Source organism: Phalacrocorax carbo, chromosome 2 (assembly GCF_963921805.1).
Source record: "Phalacrocorax carbo chromosome 2, bPhaCar2.1, whole genome shotgun sequence".
Taxonomy (NCBI): domain Eukaryota; kingdom Metazoa; phylum Chordata; class Aves; order Suliformes; family Phalacrocoracidae; genus Phalacrocorax; species Phalacrocorax carbo.
Genome location: NC_087514.1, coordinates 129,342,023 through 129,354,279, shown reverse-complemented (window position 1 = coordinate 129,354,279; position 12,257 = coordinate 129,342,023). Strand labels below are relative to the sequence as shown.

The 12,257-nt window shown below is 42.1% G+C and overlaps 2 protein-coding genes across 4 annotated transcripts in view; one reads left to right on the top strand and one right to left on the bottom strand.

The window, feature by feature from the left end:
• Window positions 1–2,617, bottom strand: part of HACL1 (2-hydroxyacyl-CoA lyase 1) — a 25,923-nt gene extending 23,306 nt beyond the window's left edge. Inside the window, exons 1-2 of the mRNA XM_064444328.1 lie at window positions 2,446–2,617; window positions 888–992 (exon numbers count right to left, since the gene is read on the bottom strand). Coding sequence (XP_064300398.1) covers window positions 888–992; window positions 2,446–2,520 — 180 coding nt within the window. The 5' untranslated portion in view covers window positions 2,521–2,617. The remainder of the gene's footprint in view (window positions 1–887; window positions 993–2,445) is intronic.
• Window positions 2,192–12,257, top strand: BTD (biotinidase). Of its 3 annotated transcripts, none has more exons than XM_064444331.1 (6): window positions 2,192–2,299; window positions 4,047–4,153; window positions 5,881–5,957; window positions 7,463–7,697; window positions 9,195–9,344; window positions 10,774–12,257. In XM_064444331.1, exons 3-6 carry the CDS (start codon window positions 5,929–5,931, stop codon window positions 11,956–11,958), a joined length of 1,599 nt encoding a protein of 532 aa, XP_064300401.1. In that variant the 5' UTR covers window positions 2,192–2,299; window positions 4,047–4,153; window positions 5,881–5,928; the 3' UTR covers window positions 11,959–12,257. The 3 variants fall into 3 exon arrangements, with proteins under 3 accessions (XP_064300401.1, XP_064300400.1, XP_064300403.1); XM_064444330.1 differs by lacking the exon at window positions 2,192–2,299 and adding an exon at window positions 2,834–2,951; XM_064444333.1 differs by lacking the exons at window positions 2,192–2,299; window positions 5,881–5,957 and adding an exon at window positions 2,834–2,951 and having other exon boundaries at window positions 4,047–4,155.

Below are 12,257 nucleotides of genomic sequence, written 5' to 3'. Positions count from 1 at the left end.
TCCAATTTCTGACATCGAGACAATAAAGCTGAAATATATACAATTAAGGCTGTCTAAGCCTATGTTCATGCTTGATTTTGAGCATTCAGAAGCATTAGAACTTTCTACAGTGTGCTGAACTTTTAGAACACAGTTCAAGAAAAAAAGATACTACGATTATTGAAAATAGTCAGGACGAGTTTATCAGCAGGAAAACTTTCCTCTTTGGGCACTGCAAGAACGGAATAGAGACAAAGAATAATCTACCTTTTTAGGCCTGTAGGTAGTAACTCCTAATTAAAACATTCTTCCAAGCAAAAAGCAAAGAATTAGCTAAGAAAGCTCTAAAAAAGGAATTAAAATACTACCAATCAGAGACAGAATGATAACATTGTCCTCATTTGGAAGGCAGGACATCAGAAAAAGAAAGTGATGGTAAAAAAGTCTAAGGGAGAAGTATCTTGGAAAATCTATAGAAAAGTACAGGAAAAAAACCCCCACCAAACCTAGATGAGCCTCCCTAAAAAGTATCATATAAAAATCTGACAAATATTACTTGAAGGAGACAAAATTGAACTTTTTCTCTCTACAGTAGGATACTTTGTTCAAATTATTTTGCTCCCTATATCCATTCTATCTTCTCTCCCTTAAAGATGTAATTCCATTAATAAAAAAAAAAAAAAAAATAGAGGGAGCACTTTAAAAATGGAAGGGGGAAAAAGAAACACCCAACCCAATCCACCAATGCTCTCCCTTATCCTAGAATGACAGCAACTGCTTCCCTACAGGTTCTTTAAAGAAACATTCAGAGACTACATTCTTCCTGGTAAGAAAAACGTAAATTAGATTTCATTCTGTTGTGAAACAGCTGAAAGAAAGAATTGGTCCTACTATAGATATATACTTACAGCTTGTTCGTTTCTCATCCCTACATATTTTATTCCAACAGCTTGGACTGCAATTGCGATTTCAGTGACTGGAATACCAACAATGCCAAACATGTATTCAATACTCTAAAGAGAAAAATGTTAGAAGAAATCAGAATTGTTTCCAAAAGATAGCTTTAATAAACATGTGAAACACAGTTATACTAACTATACAAGCAGTCTAAAAGTAAATTGTAAGAACACATACATTCACATAAAATGCAAATATATCCATTATGTCCAGAGGAGGGCCACTAAGTTGGTGAAGGGTGAAGACCAGAAACCATCTGAGGAGCGGCTGAAGTCACTTGGTTTGTTCAGCCTAGAGGAGAGAAGACTGAGAGGAGACCTCATCATGGCCTAGTTTCCTTACAAGGGGAAGAGGGGCAGGCACTGATCTCTTCTCTCCGGTGACCAATGATAGGATCCGAGGGAATGGCAGGAAGATGTGCCAGTGGAGGTTTAGGCTGGATATCAGGAAAAGGTTCTTCACCCAGAGGGTGGTGGAGCACTGGAACAGGCTCCCCAGAAAGGTAGTCACAGCACCAAGCGTGGTAATATTCAAGAAGCACTTGGACAATGACCTCAGAGACACGATGTGAATTTGGGGTTGTCCTGTGCAGGGACAAGGGTTGGACTTGATGATCCTTGTGGATTCCTTCTAACTCAGGACATTCTATGATTCTATGATAAAAGTTCACAGGCCACTGTGGGAATGCATACAATGGCAGATAGTGCTTGGCACTCAGTCCTCTGTAGTTGTGCCACTGCTGGTAGGCCTCCAAAATTCAGTGCCTCCACGACTGTTCAGCTCAGCTTCTCAGTCAACATATGTTTAGTTTTTTTTAACTGACCACTTCTTACTCGGGATATCCAAGCTGTATCACCTTCCTGTTTCTCAGTATGTCAACTTCGACTCTTCTGAGAATTCCTTGTATCATTACATGTTCTTACACTTTCACAATTAACAGAAAAAAGGCTCCAAGAAACAACTGGGATGGTACCATGCCCAGGAAACTTAGAGATGAAAGGACTATGCTTATTTTTATCACAACTCCACTACCTTTTCGTGCATTACAGACCAAACAGAAGGCCCTTCGCTACGAGCAGTACCCCTTCAGCACTATCTCAAGTTTAGAGACAACACAGACTTGTGGTAACTGCAAAGGAGGAGCCGCCAAGGGCAGCGGGCGGTCAGAAGCGCCTGACGGGGAGGGATGCCTCGGTGGCCTCGGGAAGGTGTAACCTCGTACGAAGGAATAAAGAAGCACCGGGGGAAGCCGCGCAGGGGTCATCACCTCACCGGGCCGCTGCGGCGGCACCTCCCTCCTTCCCACAAGGCGAGAGGGCGAGCGCTCCCCGCCCGCCCCCGGGGCACCGGCAGCGCCGCCTAGGTGAGTCCGGCCGCGCGCGCGCGCGCTCGCTCGCTGCCCGCCAGCCCCCGCGCCCCGGCCCGGCCGCCCCCCCGCCGCCAGGCGGCGGGAACTGTCCCCCCCCGCTCGCCGTAGGGAAGCGGCTTCCCCCGACCCCGCAGTCTTACTTGGGCCTTGAGGGACTCAGCGATGAGCTGTGCCCCGCTGACGGCCTCCCCGTCCGCGCCGCTCCTGGACGCCATCCCGATCCCGGTTACCGGCCGGAGCCGCTCGCCAGGGAAACGGACGGAACAGGCCCCTCGACCCCCAGCCGAAGGGCGGGTGTAGTTGACTGACACGCCACCCAACCAATGAGACAGCGGAGAGGGGGCGGACCTGACGGGCCGCAGGCATCCACCTCTGACCCCGTTGGCAGGCGGCGCGAGACCGGGGCAAAGGCTGGAGGAAGTCTCCTATTGGCTAGAGCGGGCACCCAATCAGAGGCCTGCCTTTCCTCCGCCCCCCCGCCCCACGCGGAGCAGCCGCCAGGGGGCGCCATAACCCCGTCCGGTGCGGTGCAGCGTGAGGCTCGCGGCGCGCCGGCTTGTGGGGGGGCGGCGGTTAAACGGCGGCAACGAGGGTAACGGCCGAGGCTGTCGGCGGCTGGGGCGGGCGCCGCCGCGCACTCCCCCTAGTAAGGGTCAGGGGAAGCGGGAGTAGCGCTCCGCGTCTCGCCGAGCGATCGGCCTCAAAGCGGGGCAAGCGGGAAGGGGTAGTGGGGGTGACCGGGCCGGCCCAGGCTCCCCTAAAGCCGCGCTTGGCCTGTGGCAGCTCGATCTGTAAGGCCCGTGGGAGCTGCAGGGCGAAGCGCGTTTGTAACTAGGGCGGGCGCCGCCGCGGTGTGATGCTCCAGCTTTGTGGACTTGGTCAGAGGTCGCTAACGCAGAGCTGGGCAAAGTATAGGGTGGTTTGAGGTGAAGATACCTGCCACCAGCATTTATGAGGACAAGCGGGAGCGCAGAGTGAGAGGTTTCTCCAGAATCCTCACCAAGGATGGGACGCACCATTATACTTAGCTCTGCCCATGCTGGCCATGTCAAGCTTGCAGGTGTCTGAGAGGTGACACAGTTGGCATATTCTGCCCTGCCCTCTGACTTGTCCAGAGCAGAGAGACTAACTCAAGATGGTAGCACAACCAGAGAGCACTGGTTGTGCTACTATCTTGAGTTGTTTGAGCTGAACCACTAATAACAGCAGCATTCGATTAATCCTCACTCTGTCACCACAATAACATAGGTCTTTTAATTATGAGGCAAAGTGTGTTTCAGGAATACTGGGAAATACATAAAACTTTTTACGAAACATTGCATTAGAATGGGCAGCATTTTTAAAAATAGATTGTGCCTCTGGACAAAAGCCAGGAAACTTGGGCAATATTATGTAATGTATTGCACACGGAATAAACATTTTTCAGAAATGGAAATGAGAGATACCAGTTTACATTGAGCTATGATTGCATTGTTAAACAAACCTTCATAAAAACCTGTAAAATACTGTGTTAAAATGCAGTGCAGCATGTTAAAGCAGTAGACAGGAGGGATCAGGGGAAAAAACCTGAATTTCACTACAGTTTTACATGTATGGGCTGCTGTGTTATATATTTTATATATTAGAATGGCAACAACATCACAATTCATGAATATCACTCGATGTAAAAAAGACTTAATGATATTTTTCATAGCAAATTTAACATTTTGCCTAGTAATTATTACTGTTTCTGTTACTACAGCTTAGCAGGCATTTGCTATTAATCACTTAAGAGGACCCAGGCTAGTGCTGTGCTACTGCTTTTTACAGTCTGTTGGATTCTTCTGAGAATAAAGGCAGTAAGAAGTGCGGTATGTATTGCCTTTCTCTGTGTATACATCTGTGTGCGGTGAGAGTTGACAAACTTCTAAGTTTCCAAAGTTGTTGAAAAGTAAGTGACTGGATGCTTTACTTCATAAAGTACTGAGGTTAGATGGTTCTGAAAACTGGGGAAAAACTTGTCTGCATCAGCATCCAAACTTAAACACCAGACTTTCTACCTTTTGTACAGAACTGTGACTAGAATAGTGTGACTGCATGACAGTAATACTGCTATGAAATACTTATATTTGGGTGAGATGATCCTACTGAAGTGTATCTGCCATGCAAAAGACCACATAAATCACAGGAAAGGGACAGAAAAAGAGATTAAATTTCAGTTCATGAACATTTCTTTTGAAGTCATGGCTCAGGTGAGGTGACAGCTCTGTAGACCCTAATCAAATTACCTTCTCTTCAAGCAAAAGATTTATTAGATAGTGTAGCACTTTCTGTTGCGGGGGGGGGGGGGAACAAAAGAATGTGGCTGAGACTTGCTTGGAGTTTCACAGCCTAAGGGCTGAGTAAACCCTGATGGTATCATTATTTTGGCTGGAAAGGTTATTACTATCCCCAAGCCCAGCCTTGGAGCTTGTCACATCTCTGTGTTAGAAGCAATCCATGAGGGTTCTGTTGTTTAAGCTGTCCAATAGGGGAGAGGCATTAGGGAGCCAGTAATCACAGCCAAGGGTAAGGACTCAGAGGAATTATTTTAGTTATTAAATTATTTTAGTTGTCCCAGATTCAGCCAGGTGGGATTGTGTAACTGGATGTTCAGTGCTAAACCTCTTGTGCATCTAAACGAGGAAGGGATTCAGGTTAGTACTTTGGAGTGTTTCTGACCACCAGAAAATTAACCGTGACAAAAATATGAGAATTCTCCAAGCATATCTGTAAAATACAACATTTTGTAGAAGCTCATTGCCTGTTAATTTTTTATGTTGGTGTGTTTGGCTTAGAAGGCAAAAAGGCTATTTTCCTAACACATAGCAATTCCATCCTGTGATCTGAAACTCTCCAACTTTTTCTGTCACTAGTAATGATGAATTCTAATTACATCATAGTTGACAATTTTGTTGAGGAAAGGATGACTAGAGCCCATTCCTGTCCTAAATAGGCATTTTGGCTCTGAAGGGATGACAGAAATAGAAAAGATAGTTTTGTCAGCGAAGTGCCACACTGTGTGTTTATTTTCAGCAGCTTCCTTAACCGTGAGAGGCTTCCCACCTCTCCTCTCCCTCCCACTGCTACTGCTTTATATCTTCACGTGTACCTTGGTATTTCATTTGCGAAACTGAGCTGCACAGGCAAAGTAGGATCCTTTCTTCTTGATAGACGTTGCCAAATCAGCCCCTCCCCATAAGTACTGTTTTCCTCAAGATGCAGAAGAGCAAGGGTAGCTTATTGCACATCACTTCTCAAAACTTTATATAAATGGAGTATCTTTACTACAGCTGTTTACAGAGATGCCAAGGCTTTATTCTGTTTTCATTGTGCTTTAGGTAACTTAAATTCACTGTTGAAGGCATGTATATGTGTATACATTGGCAAATTAAGCCTCAAGAAAATATGAATATGTAGTTGAACTTAGCAGCCTCTAATAGCTAAGTTACTCATGGAACCTTACAGGTGTAATTGCATATTAAAACTTTTTGGTTGAGCAAACAAGTCTCCTGCCTAGTATAGGTGCTAAGGTTATGATTTTTCCCGTCCTACACGGGATTGTGCTGCTATCAAACCAGTATTGCAAATAGTGTGTAGACCTCATGGAAGCAAACAAGTGGCTTAAACTAAGGTATTACTTGCTAAATGCTTTTTGAATAGCTTTCTTCATGCTCCAGTTTGTTCATTGTCAGGTACTAAACCAGTGGGTGATTAGACAAAAAAACAGTACTGAGGATTACTTATTAGCTGCTTTTCATTCTGGAATTTAAGAAAAGAGATATTTTAAGTTAACCTGCCATAGACTTTCTTTTTTACGTAGAAAACTACATTTAATATAACATGAATAAAAATAAAAACGGTATTAGTTTAAAATTTAAAATTTATCTCTTTCTCCTGCTGAACTCTTAATAGGAACTAGAGAAGGCTCTTCAGGCATGTGTCTTTCAGGTTCTGTATTTGCTTTGGAAGAATTCAGGGAGTTGTGGATCACAAAGACTGAAAAACACCAAGAGTGTTTTCGAACACTTTTTTCCCCCCTGGATAAGAATTACCAAAGAGCAAATAGAAGTGAAAAGCCAGTAACTGAACTTGAAGACTGTGGGCTGCCAATATACAGCATCAATGCATCTCTCCTGCATGGTCTTTCAACCTCACTGATATTCAAGATTTAATTCCTTAATGATACCAGTAACACTGTTAGAAATACAGAATTCTCACACAGTGAGAATAACATGGCATTTCTATAGTATTTCTTAAGCATGGCACAGCCTTTGGCTGTGTCAGCCAGTCCTTGTTCTGTGTAAGTAATGGTTTTCCCAACTTTGGAAGTCAACAAAGGCTACATGGGGAGCCCGTGTTGGAGAGAGTGCTCCAGCCTTTCTGACTCATTAATTCTTCATTTTTTTCCAAGAAAAGCTCAGTAATGGAAATTTTCTGCATTTTGTATGGATTTTTGATTTATTGTTTTTACTATGAAAGTATTTTTAACCTTACCTATCTGCATTTTATAGGAGGAACGCAGATCTGAATTAAACTCAACATTTTTATAAATGTTCGAAAAAGCTGCACTGTGTGAGACAAATTAGTCTATTTATTACATACATGCGGTTGGAATAGACTGAATCCATAATCCAGCAGGAGAGGCATTTTCATGATAGAAAGATAGATAAATGGAGAAGTAGTGTCTAGTGTAATTCTTTTGGCAATTCTCTGTTTCAGTATTGATAAAGTAAGTTCTGTCACTACTTTACTACTAAATATTGTGTCCAAATAATTTTAGGAAATGCTACTTTTCAATATATCCCCCATCACCAAATGGGGGAGAAATTGCAAATTTGTAAGCTGCTTTTAACTTTTCCCAAAGATGTTTTGATGCATGGTGTGGAAGATCTATAAATGAACGGTAAAGTTAATTGGAAAGGGAGACGAAGCAAAGAGATCAGTAGAACTATATACAAAGCTAAAATTCTTTTAAACAGGAAACCATTGCTTAAAGCACCAACACAGATTTAAGGTTTAGAAACAATAGACACATGGTTGTTCAGGAATTTAAAACCACCACACTCAGTTCAAACGGTTTGTTTGTGCTGTTTGTTGCTCAAGATCCACCCACCCCACCTGGTTTTTCCACTGTAGGTTTATGGCCTACACCATGGTGGATCTGTGCTGGAAGCTGTCCATCTGCCTTTTCTGCTTTCAAGTTGTCTCAGGAAGAGTTAAGAGGGAGGGGCATTATGTTGCTGCTGTGTATGAACACGAGTCCATACTGAGCCCTAACCCAACAGCCCTGGTTGATCGACAGTCTGCGCTGGAACTCATGGGCAGAAACCTTGACATCTATGAACAGCAAGTAGTGGCTGCTGCAAGACAGGTATGCTGCAGCTTAGTAGCAGTTGCGTGTGTCCTATGTATATATAGAGTAAGTGCTATTTGAGGATAATCTTCCACATTTGCGTTCCCAGGCAACTGAAGCCATATTTATATACATAAGTATGGTCTGTTTTTTCAGACATTCTGATCTGCCAGCAGCTCTGAAAAAAATCAGGCCAATTAGCAGCTTGCCTAACTTGAGTTATTCCAAGCTTGGAAAAATATGCCTATAGTTATTTAGTATAGGGCAATTAATTTTCTATTTTGGTCTGAATACCTAGCTCCTTTCTGTTTTCTGAAATGGAATGTTTTTATTGAAAGATTGTCTTACAGGCAGCTGTCTTTAGGTTTGATTTTATGCCAGTGCTCTCAATGGAAATTCCTGAATGTTTCTAAAATCTAAGCAAGTTAAAGTCTCTGGAAATGAATGTTCCACCTTAACAACTTTGTGGAAGTAAAGTTTTCCATTCCTTTCTCCTACCCTCCATGGAATGGTTCTCAGTCTAAATATAATTAGAGGGGAGAGACTAGTATTTCTGGCTGTTCTTATGCACAGCCTTATTTCCTTCCCGCCCCAAGAAAACCCAAAGCTGGTTCTAGTCAGAGGAAGCAGGCATTACTGTCCGTATGCAGACAAGACCTGACTTGCAAGTTTCACAAATCCATTGTTTTGTAACAGAAGAATAACAATTTTTATATAAATTGAAAAAGTGGTGGGGGTTCTTTTGAGAGTGATGACTGGGCATCACAGTCCATAAACATAGTAGCTATTTTTATGCAGTACTGCATCCAAGACACATAAATTATCCTAAAGCCATAGCACAGATAACACATTTGAACTGACTTTTGAACGGTCACAGGAATTTGAGTGACTTGCTGTGTCTGATTTAAAAGGAATCCACCACGTTTTTAGGAACAGATCTCCCTCAACTTCAGGAAGAGCCAGCCTAGCTCTGGCACGACTACATATCTACCAGAATCTGCATTGCTTCCACAGTCAAGCTGTTTCTGAAAACAATACTTCTAGTACCCTATCCAACCCTATATACCTCATCAGGGTATATAGCCCGGACTAAGTGATGCTGCACCTTTGACACGGATAGCACACCTTTGACAGAGTTCATCTGCAAAAGTCATAATTCTGAAAAAAAGATTAAGACAAATCTTAACATTAGTCTTTGACCTGAATGATGAATAGAGAATACTTTTGGTAAGAATTTGGTTGAAGTCTGCTCTTATTTGCATGCTCTTAAAGTAGTGTCAAATAGGTTATTTTTCAAGCTAAAGCTATGCATTGGATTGAAGTTTTTTTATACATATAGTTACACCTACTGTGAAGTCAAAGAAGATATTTTCAAACCATGTTCATATCAAAACATACTTGGGTTATCCTTAGCTTTCTTTAGCTCTTTTTACCCATGAGATTTCCCTTTTTTACCCCTTTGTATTTAGGTTGGGTTTGCTTTGCCTACAAAACATGCCTTTATTTTACGTACAGGGAGCACAGATCATTGTTTTTCCTGAAGATGGAATCCATGGCTTCAACTTCACCAGAAGCTCCATTTATCCCTACTTAGATTTCGTTCTGCATTCACAGTCTGTGAAGTGGAATCCATGCAGAGAGCCATATTTGTTCAATGACACAGAGGTAAATGTAGGAGTGATTTCTGCAGAGGGGTGGAATGACTGAATTCTAGATTTGTGCTCCAAGTGGGAAACTAGCTCTAGTAGTTTTGCTTAGGGAAGTAAGCAAGAAGCTTAACAGCTCATGGTACCAGATTCTGTTTTCATGAAGTCTCAGTTGATGCTAGTTTCATTCTTAGCAGAGGAGGGGTTTAGATACATGCGTGCAAGAGGATTAGCTTTTTTGTGAGCCATCTGGATTTGTCATCTCCTCCTCCCCAACCTATGAAATGGTGATTACTGTCTGATAAGTTGTGTGTGATTTTATTTTGAACAACATTGTTTTATATAAAACAACACAGCAGTACCTTCACTTTTGATGCATTCTTGTTACTCAGTTTTAATGACTTAATTACATTAGAACATTCTGACTCTGTGGTTGTGTGTAAAATAATTAGCACAAGTAACAGGGCTTGACGTGCTATAATGTAACAGAAGTCACAGCTTAGCACAGACCAGGTGTGATTACAGAAGATGTGACCTGCAAGTTACAAAAATAGTACTTGAACTGACTGTCCTGAAACTGAAATGAAAATAACCATGCTTAGTAATGCAAGCTATTTCTTCTTACTAAGGTTACAGTAGTCAATATAATGAAGGTAATCACTATATTCCTACTAAACAGAATTTGTGCGCAAACCCATATGCAGTTGTAAATGGTGACTGACTTTGGCCTGTGAAGCTTTACTACCAATGGTCATGCACAAGCAAGACCTCAGTTTGCTGTTCAGATCCTGTTTGCAGATTGCTGTATTGGCAGCCTTTGGTACAGCTGACTATGGCGTAGAAGAAACATCCCAGTAATACTTTAGTCTGTGACTTGTTGTATTTCTTTTCTGTAACTAAGCAAAATTTATCCTTTTGCATCTCTGCTACTCCAAGTTGTAGCTCGTAATGGCTTTTTTTAAATTTAGAGTATGAACATGGAGTTGCAGGAACAAGCCGCTGCAGGTGCAAATGATCATTGTTAGGTGTTTGCTGTTCTAAAGGCACACCCAGGTCAGTAACGGTGCTTTGTCAAAGCTTCCAGTTTACCTAGGGTGTTTTAAAGCCATTGGTGCTCCTGCAACAGTCAGAATGTTCTGAAAATTAATGCCCTTGAAATAGAGAGATCACTTACTTACTTACTTTCCAGGAAATAAAACCCAGATAATTTTTTCAAAGCTATTTTGAAATTAGTATCCAAAATACTTTTCAGTCTGGAAAGCTACTGGTTCCAATAGCTTACATCACAAAATCATCAGTACATTTAAATTTTACAGGTAAGGTCAAATGCATTTAATTTCCAGTTGAAAAATAATAATTTGAAAAGTATTAAATATGTCACAGCTACTTAAGTAAAACTTTCCCCTCCATATTCTGAAGTGCTTACATTTCCCCATACTGTTCTCCAGGTGGTTCAGCGTCTGAGCTGCATGGCGCTGAAGAACAAAATTTTCCTTGTGGCAAACTTAGGAACGAAGCAACCCTGTGAGTGCACCGATCCTCACTGCCCGTCGGATGGAAGATATCAGTTCAATACCAACGTGGCATTCAGTGATGATGGTATGCTGGTAGCCACATATCGCAAACACAATCTGTATTTTGAATATGCTTTTGATGCTCCTCCAGAGCCTGACTACAAACTCTTTGATACCCCTTTTGCTGGCAAGTTTGGTATGTTCACATGCTTTGATATATTGTTCTTTGAGCCTGCAGTGAACCTCATCAGACAACACAATTTGAAACAAGTTGTGTATCCAACTGCCTGGATGAACCAGCTCCCACTTCTGTCTGCTGTAGAATTTCAACAAGCTTTTGCAACAGCTTTCAACATCAATATCTTAGCAGCTAATATCCACCACCCTTCCTTGGGCATGACAGGGAGTGGCATATATACTCCAGTCAAGTCATTCATATACCACAACATGGAAAGTTATGGTGGCAAGCTCATAGTAGCAGAAATACCTGTGATTACCACAGATTACAAAACCAGTTTGGAGTGTAATGAAAGATTCAGAGAGAACTTAGATCACTCGTGCAAGACTTTTACGAGCGCCCCAATGGATGATGGAGTTTGCTTTAAGGAGGGACAAGAGACCCCCGGCAGAGAATCAGAAAAAGGAAATGAACAGTTACCTCCTCTATTTTATGCAGAAATGATGTATGACAACTTCACTTTTGTTCCTGTATGGGGAGAAAAAGGAGAGCTCCAGGTTTGTGCTAATACCCTTTGTTGCTACTTAAATTATCAGAGAGCTGTCTTAACTGATGAATTATATGCTTTGGGCGTTTTTGATGGGCTCCATACAGTGCATGGCACATACTATGTCCAGGCCTGTGCATTAGTAAAGTGTGGTGGTCTCAGCTTTAGCACTTGTGGGCAGGAGGTTACAGATGCCACTGCTCTGATAGATTTCCAGCTATGGGGAAATATGAGTACCACTTATATCTTTCCTTTACTGCTGACATCTGGTATTACCTTGGACTTTGCTGATCACATGGGCTGGAAAGACAACCACTATTTCATCAGCAAAAATAGAACCTCTTCTGGCCTACTGACAGCTGCTCTGTATGGACGATGGTATGAAAAGGACTAGTACAGATACTTGACTGAATCAGAAAACAACTGCCCGTATTTTCAAAAATACATATCTTAACATAGGTTGTTGAACATCTGTACTGCCTAGAGCTTCAGGTACATTTGTTACAAGACTGACTGATGAGATTCCACGTTTGAAATGACAAGTGAAGCACCTAACCTAAGAGGCTGTAGGTACAGTCTGTACCTTGGTGGCTTATGTCCTACCAGTAGTAAAGGAATTGCCGTGCAAAGGTAAAGGCTTGTTGTAATGTGTTGAAATGTTTTATATTGGGAATATAATATTTCTCATTTCAA

Bases quoted from the DNA above. Each gene is read 5' to 3' on its own strand.
- BTD (XM_064444331.1), top strand. From the start codon at position 5,929: ATGGAAGCAAACAAGTGGCTTAAACTAAG. The intron at 5,958-7,462 runs GTATTACTTGCT...TTTCCACTGTAG, and splicing joins AACAAGTGGCTTAAACTAAG to GTTTATGGCCTACACCATGG. The intron at 9,345-10,773 runs GTAAATGTAGGA...ACTGTTCTCCAG, and splicing joins ATTTGTTCAATGACACAGAG to GTGGTTCAGCGTCTGAGCTG.